The sequence below is a fragment of the Electrona antarctica genome (assembly GCF_951216825.1).
Source record: "Electrona antarctica genome assembly, chromosome: 2".
Lineage (NCBI taxonomy): Eukaryota > Metazoa > Chordata > Actinopteri > Myctophiformes > Myctophidae > Electrona > Electrona antarctica.
The window spans coordinates 11,333,759-11,351,325 of record NC_136807.1 but is presented as its reverse complement, the minus strand read 5'-3'; the positions used below and the strand labels follow the sequence as shown (position 1 = coordinate 11,351,325).

Genomic DNA, 17,567 nt, shown 5'->3' with positions numbered 1-17,567 from the left:
TTCCTTGGCTACTAGTAGTAGCCGGCGGGGTAAAACGAGAGCGCCTCCTTGTTCTTTTGCGGCAGGATCCATAGATATATATAAACTCTAGATAGCTCACCCGCGCTGTTGGCCAATGGAGAGCGACGTCTTTACGTGGCGGCCATCTTACCTCGGGACACATAACATTGTGTCTATGGGGCATGTACTCTTAAATGACCATAACTTGCTCAATTTTCAACCGATTTTCAAACGGTTTGGTTTGTTATAAACGTCAGAGACGTCCGCATACTTATATGCTTTTATACGACGTTCATATCAAAAACATAAATTAAGCAGATAAGCGTCCTGAATCATAGCCACGTTGACAACGTTTGTAATAAACCAACCCGTTTGTAAATCCGTCAAGATTTGAGCGAGTTATGACTGTTTCTGTTTGAGCTGCCATTGAACATACTGTACTGTAGCCCCGAAGTAAGATGGCTGCCGGGTGAACGACGTCAGAAACTCCGCCTTGAGCCATCTAGTGTTTATATATATCTATGGCAGGATCCATTATGACACGTCAGTCCGTCCGTCTGTCAGTCCGAGTACTTCCTTAGATGCATGTTGGGACGGCATCCGGGTCACCAGTGAAATGCATTTTGGGACGGGCACAGATTAATACTGGGACACACTTTTCCGCGTAACTTCAGTTGGATCGCTCGCCGTTTCGCCCGCTGTCTATTTTGCTCGCAATAGACAGCGGGCGAGCGATCGCTAAATGATTAGATTAGAGTACCCACACTGAACATCATTTGCTGTTCATATATTCAGAACGGGTAAGGACTAGTATTATAAATTGTGGTCACCACCTCCTGCCACTCCCCGTCAGGATTCAATGATTTATTCCGATCCAAAACACTCCACCATTTGCGACGCTGACAGATGCCACGCAGCGCCGTCCCACGCAGCCATAAAAACTGCCAGGATGGTTTAACACCCGCGGGGACACGCCATGATATGTGCTCCGTGTTGTATAACAAACACTCTCCTCTCTCTCTCTCTCTCTCTCTCTCTCTCTCTCTCTCTCTCTCTCTCTCGCTCTCCCCATCCCCCTGCACCCGCCTTTCGGTCGTGCTCGCAACCTTTTCCCTCCCCTGCCAGTTTTCTACCCCCCACATCTGGATCACATTCCTCCCTCTCCATCTCCCACGTTCTTCTTTTATTCAGCCCCCCTCGTGTTACCCCCTAACCTACATACACCAGTGGTTCCCAAACCTTTTTATAGCCCGTGATGACCCAAAACAGAAATGGAAGACCTTCGCCCTGGGACCCCAAACTTGTGAAATTAGCCCATCTACAAGCTCACAACGTGATGTTTCGCACCGCGTTGTGAGCTTGTAGATCGGCTATTTTCACTACTTATTTTCATCTTATCTAATTCATGGAATTTCTTAGATTTTAAGTTACTGGGGAAAACCCCCCGAAAAAAACATTGAAAAAAGAGACGATCCGGGCACTCAAAGGGCATTCTTGCACTGATGAAGACCAGTTAATGGTCGAAACATGTTGGCAGTTCCCTTTTTAATTTAATAAAGTGTCTTTCCTCCTCTTGTTGTCTTTGAGTGCCCGGATCGACTCTCTTTTCTATGCCTTGATCCCGTTTTGATCTGTATGAGCACCTTTTTACTATATCATTACCTTAATATATCTCCGGTGAGCACCTGGTTATTCCCTCTTTTTCTCAAAAAAACAAACAAAAAAAAACATTGAATTTTGGTTCAAAAAGTGTTATTAAAAACCAAATTTAGGAAACCATAACAATGTCCGCGACCCACAAATGGGTCCCGACCGACCCCCTTGTGCCCATTCTCCTGAACAAATACATAGCTAATGTATCTGTCACCCACAGAGGCACCCCAGCTATAATCCCCCAGCTACTGACAAGCTATTGCGCTGCTAGCGAGGGTGACTCGGGGCCACCTGGCGCAGCGCTGATGATGATGTTTTAATGTTGCCCCAGCACCGCCTCGGCCCTCTGTACGAGGGGGGGGATATTTCCCCCCCGCTACAATCGATTAGTGCTTTGTTGACAGTCACTGCTAGAGTACAACCTCTCATTAGGTCCAACATATGTTGCGCCCGGCGTTGCCAGAGCGCAAGCTGTTCCCCCGTTGACAACCCCTGGTGGCCCCCGTGGCTCCAGGAAGAAGCAAAATATCATGGCATTTCTTGCTCTTAACTTATGGGGGAGTGTGTTGTTTAGGGAGGATCTTGATGGTTGTGATTTGGTGCGTGCGTGCGTGCGTGCGTGTGTGTGCGTGCGCATATGTTGGTTAGACATACCAACAGTCATTAGTCAGACAAACCCGTGCTGCGGGTTAAAATTCACCTGTGCTGCTGTGTCCGTGCACCTGTGTACGTGTCCGTGCACAGGTGAGCATGGTTACTATGGACACTGACATTACGTCAGACCACAGCTGATCAGGCTATATACGACCTTGCACCACTCAGTTCACACGGGTGCACCCTGGGCAAGACCTACGCTGAAAAGACTATCAGCGGAAGTGGCGGAAGTGTTGCGTGTAAGATAACTACGTCACGCGGTGCGGCTGTGTTTACTAGTCCCCACCCAATGATAATTTCAGCGGGAATACACGGCAGAAGTCCCGCCTTTCGATAGCTTCTCTGCCTTAGGTTGTGACCAGGCTCTTCTTTTTCGCAGTTAGTGAGCCTGGGACCGAGGCTAACACGGGTGTGATTTTTTCATTAATTACCGGTAATTAAGCTTAGAATAGATTTAGAACACAGTGGTTCTCAACCAGTGGTCCGGGGACCACCAGTGTCCTTGAGGGGGTTCCAGGTGGTCCCCAGATAATTGATGGTAACCAAATGGACCCTTATTGATCTTTAACTCTTGAGACTGTAAAATGAATTCATTTTCAGGGCAAGACCCCATTTGAAAAGATATGGCAGGGCTCTAGCAGTGATTCTCATTTTAATTTGAAGGATGCCCAGTTTGACATGCATAGGCTACTGACCCCCATTTAATGCCATTATATCTGGGACCTCAATTTATTATAACTTTTATTTATTTATTTCTATATCGTAAAATCTTAACTCTGAGAGAGTACAAATGGACCTGTTATGGTCCATTTGGTTACATTTGTACACTCCATTTGTACACTGAGTGCCAAAAGCCCTTGAATATGATTAAGGATTACTGTCATTATGGTAATCTCACACTTCATATATTATCACACAAACCATACCTGTAACTTTCATTAGGCCTAAAAACAGAAGAAAAATAAATTGTATTTATTTTTGGGAAATTCTTCCAGGGTCACAAGGGGGCGCCTTGCGCGCCGCAAATGGCCTGTGGGCCGCCAGGAGGGTGTCTGACTAATGCTATGTCTGACTGTAGGTATGTCTAACTAAAGCAAAGGTTTGTCTACGTATGGTGTGTCTATCACTCAAACTGTTCAATTACCCTCTGCCCTCTTCTCCATCTCTCACTCTCACACAGAGAGACAGGCGCACACACACACACACACACGCTTGCTTGCTTGTGCTTGTGGTTGTCGATCGTGTGCGATGATGACCATATTCTCCTATTTGTGAGTCTTCTGGTGTCTGTATAGTCCGATCCTGGCTTCACAGTTTCGACCGGGCATATAAAAGCGGTACTGGGGGGAGCAGGGGTGGCTTTGCAGGCATGCCTCGTTGCACAGTGTTGTGTGCGCTGGCTTTCCATATACTGCACTACTGACGAACACGAGCGAGAGATTGAGAAGAGGACAGAGGTTAATAGAACAGTTTGAGTGATAGACACACCATAGAGACACCATATACCAAAGCAATACATGTACAATCAATAGAGAAACACACTCTTTCACAGTTGAAATGAAATGAAATGATTACTATATTTACCCAGGGTATCTGGGCTAAGCTCAAGAACTTGTTTCCAGCCAGGCCCTGCTCATAGAACATTTCATCGTAGTGGTTCAATGCCTTGTTCAAGGGCACTTCAGCGGTGGTAATTTTAAGGTGTCGGACCGCTGATTCGAACTGGCGACCTTCCGGTATCAAGACCGCTCCGCAATCCGTTCGGCCACCGCTGCCACATACCTAGTGGTACCTGTACACAGTAGTAGATTAGGTTTAGTTTAAAATATTTGACCAATTGTCTTCTCTGTTATGGCACCAAATTGGTAATTACGATAAAAATTTCAGAGAACATCACAAGCATATAAACTGATAAACGTGTGAGTTAATTTGCTGTTGGAATCTGTTGGCGTTAAGGATGGAAATCAAAACGGTAATGTTTGTGTGCGATTCTGCAACGACATGACGTCACATAACTGACTGGTTCTCTGTCCTTTTTTTCTTTGGAAAATAAAGTTGCGAAGGGGACTCTAAGTCAAGATGGGGGGCAGAATACTTAATTGAGGAGCTCATGAATAGACCGACACCACCAAAACCCTCTGGACATTCAACCTGCGGAGCAGATCCAACAGAGTTCTTACAGAGTCGGCACATCACTCCCTCGGATGCTTGTCGATATGCACAGCAGGTTAGAAGTTAATCAGTTAAGAGCAGGGGTGGGCAACTTTGATGATGGAGAGGGTCACTATGTTTCCAAACTCATTCCAGGGGGCCTCATTTGCATATTGTTGCTGTAGGACAGAAACCTACAATTTTTTTTTGTAAATGAATGCCCTACTTCGTGAAAAGTAACATCTTTATTTAATCCATTTAGGCCTGACGTCGAAATGAAATAAAAAGTCTTCTGAAAGAATATGTTCAATTTTCAAAGATTTGTGACGCATTTTCACGATTTTTCAAAAATAGCAGACCTACAAGCTCGTAGCGTGCCACTCGGTGGCGCGATATGAGCTTGTAGATCTGCTATTTTTCAATAGCTAAAGTATAACGTAATGCTTAAAACACCAAAAGGGGTTCCCACCCGAAATGGGTTATTCTTATTTTCTAATGCATTTAGTTATACTATATGAACTTAAATACAATTTCATTGGACATAAAAAAGACAATACAATTTTAATACTTTACTACACTTTTAGACTCCTAATAATATAGACTGAAGTAATTAAAGCGGCCAAGTCACGTTTGCATGTTTGGAATTGGGAACAATTGAAATCGATACTATATGAGTATTCTGATAGTAACCTGCGGGCCGCATTATTAAGTGAAGGTGGGAGCCGTATGTGGCCTCCAGGCCAGTTGCTCACTCACTCCACACACACAGATTCTGTGCATTTCTACTGTAGATCGATTCTGAGATGCGTAGGAATGCGTCTTTAAAAATAATTCCTGATGCCTTGAGGTGTATTCATAATTTAGCTTGATAACTAATATTTTAGTTATCAAGGATTTGTTTGAGAGGAGTAGCTAGACGTTAAGACATTTTAATAGTAGTCGAAGGCCTGCTGTTGAAATCTAAGAAATCACTTTGTTGATCCAAGCTTTTCTGGAGCTCAGTCTGTGTTTTGAGAGTTTTATGATGAGTTTAATCTGAAAAGCAATTAGAGAGTGTCTGTGTTGTAATTGCTTCAATAATCCTTCCAACTGTTCTTCCTTCAGAAGTTCCTGTGTTTTTTTAATAAGAGAAAAAGGGATGCCATTAAACCTCTTAGAACAGCTATAGCAGTTTCCCAAAGCAGAATAGCAGGATAATCATTATAATATATTTAAAAAGTGAGGGTTTTTTCATGGTTTTTGGCAGCGTACTGTACTGCATAGTTATTAGTTAGTCGAACAACGTCCTTGGTTTGATTCCACTAGGAGACCTGCTGTGTGTTACTTCCTTCCCCCTCTCTGCCCTCATCAACCACCACCCAACATTATTGTAGAATTGTTATTGGCGGGAGTGGCTCAGGGGTATAGAGCTTAGAGTATATATGAATAGAGACGGCAGGAAACCCTGAGGCGAAATGGCCATAGTGGCCGGATCTGGTATTGCAGCACTGGCCCAAACACATGAACGCGCTGGTCCGTTGACTTTCATTGTGCACGTTCATGATGACACGTGAACGCTGTTTCATACGTGAACGCTGCTGTTCCATACGTGAACGCGTGCAATGATAGTTGCACTGATATGAACGGCCAGCACGTTCATGTTATTGGGGCAATCCATCCCAGAATGCACTCTGTTCCTACCCGGAAGGAGGAGTGAAATGCGCTTTTGAGCAACTTAATGCAAGTGGATGGGAGGAGAACTCCGGTGCCGTCTCTATTCATATATAGAGTGGCCGGTAGAACAGCCGGATGGGAACCATGAGGTCCATAGTTCGATCCCGGGCTCCCCCAGAGTTAAGCCAAATTCCAATACCGAAAATCTCGGCCACTCGCTCACTCACACTCGCTCACTCCAGCATGGCAACATATGGTGAAATTGGTGACCTGCCGAAATATGTTACCATCCTGTGGACTTCATAACTTGGTGTGGCAATGAGCAACATAGAGACCAGTGGAAGCAGCTTGTGTCGAAGATCTCGAGGGCACTCGAATGATGATGATGATGGTGGACTTCACATAACTTACATGGGGTCTTTAAATATGTGGCCTGAATACTGCTAGGTTGAACTCTTCTAATAAACAAACTGCAACGATTTACACTCCGGACACTGACATTATGTGATGTCTACACGATTGTCACATATTTCAGCAGGTCACCAATTTCACCGTAACACCACCATGCTGGAGTGAGCGAGTGTGAGTGAGTGAGTGGCCGAGATTTGGGGTATTGGAATTTGACTATAGTGTCGTATCGAAGTGTCCTTGACCATTTGCGATACAGGGCCAGGCAATGGCATCTTTGTATGCGGAATAAAATGAAGTGAAAAGTGCACTGTCTTGTCTGTCACATCACATGCAAAAGCAGAGACGTTTCTTTGGTTACCAAGGTGGGGGGGACCTTTTTTTTCTTTTTACCGGCCCACATGTGCGTTCCTCGCACAGCACAGAAAACCACCCGATGATTGAACCGCATCATTTTTATTTCATTTCATTTCATTATTAACCGTTAAGTTGAATTGATTAATTTCTTAGCGGCGATTAATCGATTAACTATTAACATCCCTGCTCTGAACACCTCCCGATGTACAGGTTGGTGCCTTGCATGGATCCCTCTGCCATCGGTGTGTGAATGGGTGAATAATGCTATCTTTGTAAAGCGCTTTGGATAAAAGCGCTATATAAATGCACCATTGTATTGTTATCTGCCAAGATACCTTACCTGCAGTGATTCCCAGCCTCTGGCTGGCTGCCGCGAGTGGATGTATTTATTTTTAATAACCTTGAAAAGGTGTTTTCATTGTGAATACTGATAACTGGCATATGTTAGTATCACTGATCCAAGACAGAACACATTCGATTGATTCCTCATTAAAATAAAATAAAAATGCTCTGAAAATGCACACGGCCCACAGATCTGACCACTTAACAGCCTATCAGCTACTGTTTTAAGTGATCGCATGAGATTTTAAGGGGGGCCGTGATCACAGACGTAGAAAGGAAGACGCCTCCTTGGCCCCTTCGCCTCTGGGGCGTGAATATCTCGAGATATCTCGCGGAAGCTTGCCAAGCATTTTTCAATAGCTAAAGCATAACATGATGCTAACACCAAAAGGGGTTCCCGCCCAAAATGGGTTAAGACCGCACATGCAAGTATTTTGGCTGTTTTTAGGTAAACGTGACCGTCCGTTAGCATAAAATGCTAAAACATGCTAATTATTTGTATTTCTTTCCCTGGATTATGGGGAATAAAACAAATCTCGGGATGGCATCGATTGCAAAGGTAAATTAATGTCGGTCTCTCGGGCCCGGTGCTGAACCAGTTAAGAGGATACAGGATTCATTTTTGATGTAACCAAATATAGGCCTACGCCTGCTGGATTCATAACTCCATTATAAACTTAACCATTTGAAAATCAGTTGAAAATTCTGTGAGTTGTGATCATTTTAATAGTGGAGAGATCGCCTGCTTGAATGGACATATAGGCCTAAATGCGTTGGAAGGTTCGGCTCTGACAAAAGACTGCGCTGTGATTGGCCAGTAGTCACTTGAGTGGCAGCAAGGCAGCGTGCCTTCCGCACTTCCGCCTTACGGTGCGATATCGCGGCGCTCCAAATGAACTGCAGCGGCCAATGAGGCATCTAGGTTTTTCCATCTATGGCCGTGATCCAGAAAGGTTTGGGAGTCGCTGTAGCTACATTTCAACAGCCCCTGTTTGGTGATGTGGAACTTTACTCAACTATGACTCCAATTTGATCATGTTTACCGTTTCCTAACCTGAGGTCAGGCACGCCAACACATTTTATTTAAATAGATTCCTTAGACACAGAAGCAAGAGAGAATTTACGTATTACAAATTACGCCTCCCAGTGAAAAATAACTGCATATAGAGTTTCTTTGACTTACCAGGATGTTGTGTGTGGATCTTGACTCTCTCCAAGCTTGCCAAGCTTCCGCACAGTGGACACCAGAAAGATGAGCTGCTGCTATGCACCAGCTAATGGGGATCCTATTAAATACAACTCTAAAACTCCCTGCAATGTTTTTGTGACTATACTCATGCACAAAATATAGAAAATCAAAATTCCAAGAAACTTCAAAGTAGATCGCAGCTCGTTCGACGGATAGCTAGCGTGTGATGATGAGAAATGAGGCGATATTGTGCAGTGGTGGTGAGATTTCGGCAGCCGTATGGCTGTATTGGAAACACAGCATGTGTTTCATAATGCGTGGAGAGGAGGAGTGAATGAGGGATTGGCAAAAAAAAAAAAAAAAGCAAAGGTGAAAAATTGAGAAATGTGGTTGGATAATATAGAAGGCATAGCTTTTTTTAATTGAGTTCTTGGAATGTGTGCAAAATACAAATCCCAAAGCCAAACTGTGAAAAATGGTCTCTGAAAACACTTTTTTCACAGGTTTTCCTTCTTCTTTGTTCCCCATATGCATACAGCCGCATTGATGAGCTATTTGCTTTCTTGTCACACACAGCTGCTGCTAATACAGCAGCTGTACAACCACACGATGGACTCACACAAGCAGTCTTCAGGCATGCTGTATATCCAACGTTGCGTTTATTAATTATTGAGAGTTTTCTGGCTTGCATGCCACACACACACACACACACACACACAGAGACACCATTTGATTGGCTGAGCACGGAATTGAGATGATTTGATTGGCTGAGCAAAGTACGTATTGAGGATGAAAAGTGAGGGCAGAAAAGTGATGACGCAAATTGTTATTGGCCAGAATGAGATGATATATGATGATGATGTATGATGATAAGAGCGCCCCTCGCTTTTTTTGTCACAAGCTTGTTAATGTTTAAATATTCCTTAAACCCACAGACACACATAACCACACCTGGCGTCCTTGTATGGGCACATACAAAAATGTTCAAAAAAATGTAAAAAGAAATTCAGAACATTTTGAAAACGACAAAATCATCTGATCTCTATAAGCTCACACCGCGTTTCATCGCAATGTGCCGTGAGCTTGTAGAGCGGCTATTTTACACTGCTTCTGTGTGGCACGGCAGAGCTTAAAATACAGCATTCATTGTATTACATTTAAGGAAAAAGAGTAAAAAGATGAAACGTGGAGGTTTACAATACTGTTAAGGCTTCTGCCCGATAGGGACGATTTGTATCTTTATTCCAGAAAACCTTGGGGAGGTAATTTAAATGGACTGTGTGGCAAGATGAATGACTGATGTGGATGTGTGAATGCCTCTGTGGTTTTGATTTTAAATATGTGACTCTAGTGGTTGAGAGCTGGATGAGGAGAGGAGCGGGGGGTGCACAGATGAAAACAGTCTCCCACCGCGGGGCTGCCAGAAATTGCCTCTGTATTTCAAAGTAGCTCATCTCCTTTTTTTTACCGCTTTTCCTCTCCAAATCATCGTGTTCTACTTTTATGTCTGAGAACAAGCTGGCTTTGTTGCGCGCGGGGAACGATGAATCACAGACAATGTGTTGGGTCTCCGTATTATCCGCTGTCCTGTGCACATGTACATTCAATCATCGCCGTGCTCCTCGCTGTAGGTATAAGGTGTTATTTCCCCATTTTTTTTGAATGGCAGAGCAGAGACCGTAAACAAATGGACTTGTCTGGCACGGGCTTCCAACTGGCTCCCAGCAGGCCTAACCATCTTCTTCTGAAGTAAGAATAGCCAACCCAAACCCCCTACGCTCATGTAAAGCGGCTCCTCACCAGGGGACATACAGTATGGCACATCTCTTGAGAATATGTGTTCAATGCACACACCCCCATGGTTTTGTGTGTGTGTGCTGTGAGCCTTTTCAGCTGTGCTGTTCGCTGGCCTCCTTTCAGGGGACTAGCTAATGTAGATGCTGACTGACTGACTGACTGCACTGGACTTGGCACTGCCTCAGAGCATTTTATTTCTCTACTATACGAACACATAAGTGAAATTTCAATTTCACTTAACGCCGCTGCACAGTTGAGACGGGGGGCCTGCAGTTCATCAAGATTGACCTCGATGTATGAGACCCGGTGTAGTCGGGAAGGGAAAAACGCTATTGCTAGGGACAGAATGCACCCGTTACACATGAGCCAATATAGCTCTGGTCCATAGCCTTCTGCTGCTTCTACGATTCTGCCCTGCAGTATAAGGCTATGGGACTTTCAGTTTTAAATCTCAAATCGAAATCGGACCAGCCTCTCCTCTTTAGCGTATTTTAAAAGAACGTTTTTGCTACTCACCAAAACAAAGGCGTGTTGTGTCATTAGAAAGCCTACTTTCCTTAGTGGAAGCACTCTGAGCCCCCCACCACACGTATAAACGGTACTTTTTGCCAGAAAGGGATTTTTTTCACCGGAGAAAAAATATTCTCTATGAGGCAGTTCTCTGGGCAATATCGGTAGAGGGCGCAGCAGAGTAACTAAAAGTATTTAAAAAATAAAAACTTTTTGGCCAAAAAGTACCGTTTATACTTTCCTTAGCCCACTAAGGAAAGTAGGCTTTCTATTGACACAACCCGTCTTTGTATTGGTGAGTAGGTCAAACGTTCGGGAGATTTCCACTAAAGAGGAGAGGCTGGTCTGATTTCGATTTTCGATTTAAAACTGAAAGTCCCATAGCCTTATACTGCAGGGCAGAATCGTAGAAGCAGTAGAAGGCTATGGACCAGAGCTAGAGCCAATACCATATTCATACCATCTGGGCCACGGTACGCAGTACCTTCGCTGCAGGCTAGGGCTTCCAGATTGTTTGTTCCCATAAGTATAGGACTTATGAACAAGCAGACCCCATGCATCTCAGTTCTGTGCATAACATGTAATGCGATGTGATGCCTCTTGGAACTATGACTGGTGGTATAGCCTTTGGTTTCTTTTCCCCTCTCTGCTGGGAAGTACATTTCCACAAGGACAAATAAAGTATCTAATTCTACCTCTGTAAACCACAGACGGAATCTGTTAATCCTCTTTGAAGTTAAGGGAAACTAATCCATGCTTTCATTTCTTATAGCTACTTTATGTCCTGCTATTGTCAAGTTTAGATTACACTTCATTTGGCCTAATGTACAGTATGTACTATATCCCATTTTGGGCGGGAACCCCTTTTGAGTTTCAAGTTTCTGTTACACTTTAGCTATTGAAAAATAGCAGATCTACAAGCTCATAGCGCGCCACCGAGTGGCGCGCTATGAACTTGTAGGTCTGCTATTTTTTGAAAAATCGTAAAAATGCGGCACAAATCTTTGAATAGGTATATATTCTTTCAGAGCGAACGTTTTTTTTATTTCGACGTCAAGCCTAAATGGGATATATGTTTAAAGCCACAGGGACATAACGACATGTGCAGGACAACCAACAGTTAATAAACTCATTTTATACATGTGTGAGGGCACCAAAACTCTTAGAATCATAATGTCGGGGCAATGTCTGTACTTCAAGCTAGTTAATACTCTATTTCTCTTTACGACTTTATTGTTGTATCTATATCATGGTTTTGATTGATTGATTGAAGAATTTATTAACAGTTTGCAGAATTACAGTACATTTCAAGCACAAACTCAATACAAAGGCTGTTAACTGTGAGTGGACGACCCAATTAAGCATTACACTTGTTTCCAATAGGGTCCACCATGTTCAAATCATCAAAACATTTAGAGACGTACAAATAGACACTTCTATAGACAGAACAGGAATTCATCATAAAGGAGGTAAAAAGGGAAAAGAAACATATACAGTGAGGGGGAAAAAAGGGGGTGGTCCTCGTAACCACTCTGAATCAATCCTGCCTTCATTTCTCTCGCTTTTATATCACTTGTCTTTCACCTATCAAACTGCCCATATATATGCTTAGGATGGGACTTTGGGCATGTAAGAGCGTTTGTTTTCAAAAAGGTGCTGAGTCTCACTGTTTTATCCTATTGTATAAAAAGGAAAATAGTTGATAGCTCAATCTGGGAACCCTGTTCGATAAAATAAGTATTTGTTTTTGCCTCAAGGGGGCGGGGCACCACCTCAGTGTTGTGTAGAAACAGGAACTCTGGCTACTTAATGGCTTCTTAATCCACTTCCTCTCGGGTACTTTATTCCTACAACAACACTGTTTTTTTTTTTGTTTTTTTTTTATCCCGCGATTTTGCAACCCTGCATGTGTCAATGATCTAATGTAATCCTGGGCGCTAGGCCTACACTTCCTCTGCCAACCTGGGTGGACAGTGATCTAATGTAATCCTGGGCGCTAGGCCTACACTTCCTCTGCCAACCTGGGTGGACGGCGGACTGACCTCATACTTCCTAAATGGCTTCTTAATCCACTTCCTATCGGGTACTTCTGTGTTTTATTCCTACAACTAACAACAACACTATATGTTTAAGGCAGTGGTGCTGACAGATGCTGCTGTCTTAAGAGACATTTCCATAAAACATAGTTGAGTATTTAGAAGGCGTTTTTAGAATCGGCCTCAGTCCTACATAATATAGCAGATCCACAAGCTCACAATTTTCTGCGATGCGACACATTATGACATTGTAGATCTGCCATTTCCGGGAAACATTCCAAATGTGTTCTTTTATGGGGGTCCTCCCTGGCACAAAACACTATGTGATTGCGGTACACGGCCTAATATACTATGGGGGTTATTGACATCATCATTGAGTCACTGTACTACAGCAGCAGCCTCAGTAGGCGTGTACCACCGCTTGTCGGGGATGATGTTAGCCAACATGACTTGCACCAACTCCGGAAGATCGTACTCATGCTTCCAGGCCCAGTCCCTTCGCGCTGCGCTGTCCTCCAGTGCCATCGGCCAGCTGTCCGCTATGGCCTGCCGCATGGGGTCCACGTCGTAGGTGACCCTGAGGCTGGGCAGCCGTTTCTGCATCTCCTGGGCAAGCTGCTGGGGCGTGAAGCTCATGGCGTGTATGTTGTACGTGCACCTGCTCAGCGCGTCCGCCGGAGCCTCCATCATCTCCAGGGTGGCTCTGAGACAGTCGTCTATGTACATCATGGGGAGACGGGTGTCGCTGCGCAGGTTACATTAAAACCGACCCGTCTCGGCGGCCGCGTGGAAGATCTGGACGGCGTAGTCGGTGGTGCCTCCTCCGGGCTGGGAATCTGCGGAGATGATGCCCGGGTACCTGAGGCAGCGGAAGTCCAGTCCGTGCCGGTGGTGGTAGTACTCGCCCATCAGCTCGGCGTGGACTTTGGAGACGCCGTAGATGGTGCGAGGCCTCTGCGCGCACACGTCCGGGGCGGGGTCTCTGGGCGACGAGGGCCCGAAGGCACCGATGGTGCTCGGCACAAACAGGCGCAGGCCGTGCTCCACGGATACGTCTAGTATGTTATGGAGGCCTGTGATGTTGACCTCTCTGGCCAGCGAGACGTTGCTCTCTCCCACGGCAGACAGGATGGCCGAGTAGTGGACCAGCGAGCTGATGCCGTTGTTCACTATGATCTCCCTCAGGTTGTTGCGCTCCAGGATGTCACAGTAGACGAATGGGCCGTTGTGGTACACGTCATTTGTCGTGGGCTTCCGGATATCAGACAGAATCACGCTATTCTTTCCGTACCGTCTCCTCAGCACCTTTGCGAGCCCCAGCCCCAACTGACCGAGTCCCCCAGTGATGAGGACTTTGGGGTGATCTGGCTCTGTGCACGAAGAGGAGAAACTCCTCTCGCCGGCAGAGGTGCGATGCCTGGGGAAACCGACGCCGTAGCTCGCTGCGCTCAGGCGCTCGGCGCCATACAGGGGCCTGTTCCCAGCACGCCAGACTGCACCTCTGAGCAACACCGCCGCCACCGACATCCTCAACTCTTTCCTTTTACGAGTGGACAGCCAGTGTTTGAACACAGCCGACCTTTTTGAAAATATTTAACCTAAAATGTATAATGGAGATCAATGGGGCTCTGATCGGGCCGAATCCTTGCCCAAATTTGGAGTCATACGATACGTTATAAAGTAGATGACTGACGTCACAGAGGCTGGCCACATAAAGTCCAAGATCCACATCTGAGCCTCACCGTACTATTATGGATCCGGAGAGCCGTGTGATCCGTGTGGCTTTGTGCGTATGTCTATTTATTCCCCCCGTGACATCATCATCATCATCAGACCTCATCATTATGAGAACAGGCACCGCTCACTTCAGTGTGATTTCTTTTTTGAGTGGTGTAAACCACTCCTACAACTGGCTTTGTTAGTTTGTCTGTCTGTCTGTTCGTACCAAAAAATGAGCATGGTTGCTATGGTCACCAGTTCACACAGGTGTGATTTCATTACGTCAGACATTACGTCAGACATTACGTCAGACCACAGCTGATCAGTCTATATAAGACCTTACACCACTCAGTTCACACGGGTGTGATTTTTTTTAAGTGCATGGGTGCATGGGGAATTTCACCTGTTGAATAATCCGCTAATCAGCGACGACATTCACTTTTCTTCTTTGTAATGAATCTCTCTCTCTCTCTCTCTCTCTCTCTCTCGCGCACACTCATGTGCGCACCTGCACACACACACACACACGCACACGCACACACTGTACACCGACACAGTCGCTCTGGTGGGATATAGGACAACTTCCATTGGCTGCTCTTCAGGCTTTGTGTGTGTGTGTGTGTGTGTGTGTCACTTTGTGGTTTGTAGGTGCTGTACTTCCATACGAGCCTGCGTCTGGCCAGCACGGTGGCTGTCCTGGAGCTGGTGGCGACGTCACTCGGGCCAGACGGCTCCCAGCAGCACCTGGGGTGCGGCTTCACTGTCCTGGAGCTTTTCGCCGGCAAGGCTGAGGCCAGAAGGTGATTAGCGCAAACCCACACACAGTGAAATCATCAGTGTTCATTTAACTGAGCATGTACAAATGGAACCAAAAGGACCATAAAAACCCATTTGTAACTCTTGAGTGTACTGCAAAATGGAACCATATGGAGCTAACCCATTTGTAACTTTGAGAGTGTGCAAATCAAATGGACCCTTATGAGTCCTTTTGTACGCTCTGAGTTAAACTGACACCCAAGACTTTACAGTGCACAGCACACAGTGAAAGCTAGTGTTCATTTAACTCTCTTGAGAGTGTAAAATGTGACCCATTTACAGGACAGAGATATGCCACAAGTCATATAATAATAATAATAATAATAAATATAGCTGCAAGCAGCGATAAGGCGGGACCAAGAAAGAAGACAATACGCAATAAGAACAACATGCACAAATAAGACTGACGAGCTGAGTTGTCGGTACCGGGATTTGAACTCACAACCTTGTGGACCGAAGGCGGGAGCTCTACTGACTGAGCTACACAGAGACAATCAGTGACTACATTGTAATCATTAAAACCATTCAGTGATTTGGGAACAAGAAGTGTGTCCTCATTTTGGGCATGTCTTAATCCATTACTACAGTGTGTTTTCATGCACAAACTTATCTTTGTACGCTTTCAGTGCTATTTGGCATGACCCTCTACTATACTGTAAAGTGACATAAGCATATGACGCTGCATGTGTGTATTAGAGGCAGAAGAAGAATTTTCACAAACCAGCAATTTTCATTGGCTCATAAAAACTTCATTTTTTCACTTAACAAAAATGTGCTACGATTACTTGTCCGTATAGGTCTAAAGTTCACGTGTACAAGTTTTCGTGCATTTTGATCAAAGATCCTGGGAGCAGATACACTTTAACTGTTTTTCATATAATTAAAAATGGCGGGTGATCTAAAGGTCAGAGGTCAAAAGTCAGAACACGAAAGTTGTTCGGCATGAGGAGACGCATATGGGTATCAAAGTGTGATTGCCAACGGTCAAACGGTTCATGAGCTATGCACGTTCAAAGTTAGCATTTTCAATTGAGCGCTATAGCGCCACCATTTGGCCAATTGTCATGGGCTTCGCATTGTCACCGTTTGGCATTGCCCTCTACCAGATTACCGCGTTTCGCGAAAACCGACTGCACCGTTCAGTCAGAACTGCAATTTTTGGCGGAAGAAGAAGGAGGAGAAGAAAAATAAACACAAAAACAATAAGTGACCAAAGTCACTGCGTGACTTCTTGGTCCCTTAATAATAAATTAAAAACAAATAATCAATCATAGAAGGTAAAAAGAAGAAAAAGTCAAGTGTAAAAGGACATCAGTTTAACAAGAAAAGGTACAATGAAAAGGAAGGGATGTCCGCACTGTTTCTCTGCTCCCGGGAAAATATTTTTTCCTGGCACTTACATCCCAGGAAAATTATTTTTCCTGGCACTTACATCCTGGTAGCAGAGAAACAGTGTGCGGACATCCCTTCCTTCGTATATTTTTGACCAGCACCTGTATAATTTCTGGAGATGTGCGTGCTTCCTGTTGGATCCTATCTCTAACAAGAAAAGGTCACAACAAGAAAAGGCCTTCCGAAATAGGAACGTTTTCAGGCCTGTTTTAAAAGATGGTGCAGTATCTGATAAGATCTGATGAGAATTATATTGAGTGTCGATTCCACAATTACCACAATTACCACAATTCAACACAATTCCACAATTACCAGCGGACGAGATGACAGGCAGATAATCAAATGAATGGCAGCCATGTTCACCAGTGGTTCAATTATCCGGTTATAATTTGAATGTACTCTTTGTTTTGTGTTTCAGGTTGAGTCTTCACCACGGAACACCCAGGAGCCTGCTCCATCCCCTGCTGAAAAACACTGAATGTAAGTGCCTTCATTGAAACTGCACTCTCTGCTCTTTCCTTAACCACTCTTATACCTCTAGTCTTAGTGAAACGGACCTGCGTTACTTGCAACTGTACTCGGACCGCATTTTTCCAGCTACACCAAATCTTTTCTCCCAAGAAATAGCAGATACTGTAGAACTTGTGGATCTGCTATTTTTGACAGATGTTCCCATAAAATCACACCTGTGTGAAACTGTGAACTGAGTGGTGCAACTCCCCCCACCCCCCCCCCCCCCCCCCCCCCCCCCCTCTCTCTCTCTCTCTCTCTCTCTCTCTCTCTCTGTCTCTCATTAGCAGGCAGCAGTGCAGCACTATCTCTCTCTCTCTGTTTCTGGCACAACAGCGCCACTTTTGGTACTCATTGGGTGAACACGGACATTGCTGTTC

At 44.8% G+C, this 17,567-nt stretch overlaps 2 protein-coding genes and 1 pseudogene across 3 annotated transcripts in view; 2 read left to right on the top strand and 1 right to left on the bottom strand.

The window, feature by feature from the left end:
- The window catches only part of nphp4 (nephronophthisis 4), a 425,525-nt gene that overhangs the window by 36,134 nt on the left and 371,824 nt on the right, over nucleotides 1–17,567 (top strand). The window contains exons 3-4 of the mRNA XM_079525926.1: nucleotides 15,118–15,269; nucleotides 17,096–17,157. Of these exons, the coding sequence (XP_079382052.1) occupies nucleotides 15,118–15,269; nucleotides 17,096–17,157 (214 nt within the window). The remainder of the gene's footprint in view (nucleotides 1–15,117; nucleotides 15,270–17,095; nucleotides 17,158–17,567) is intronic.
- cUnh1orf174 (chromosome Un C1orf174 homolog) overlaps nucleotides 1–17,567 on the top strand; it is a 148,028-nt gene that overhangs the window by 49,725 nt on the left and 80,736 nt on the right. The window lies entirely within an intron of this gene.
- Nucleotides 13,129–14,277, bottom strand: LOC306942699 (L-threonine 3-dehydrogenase, mitochondrial-like; annotated as a pseudogene). Its single transcript has one exon. The product of its transcript is annotated as an L-threonine 3-dehydrogenase, mitochondrial-like (transcript).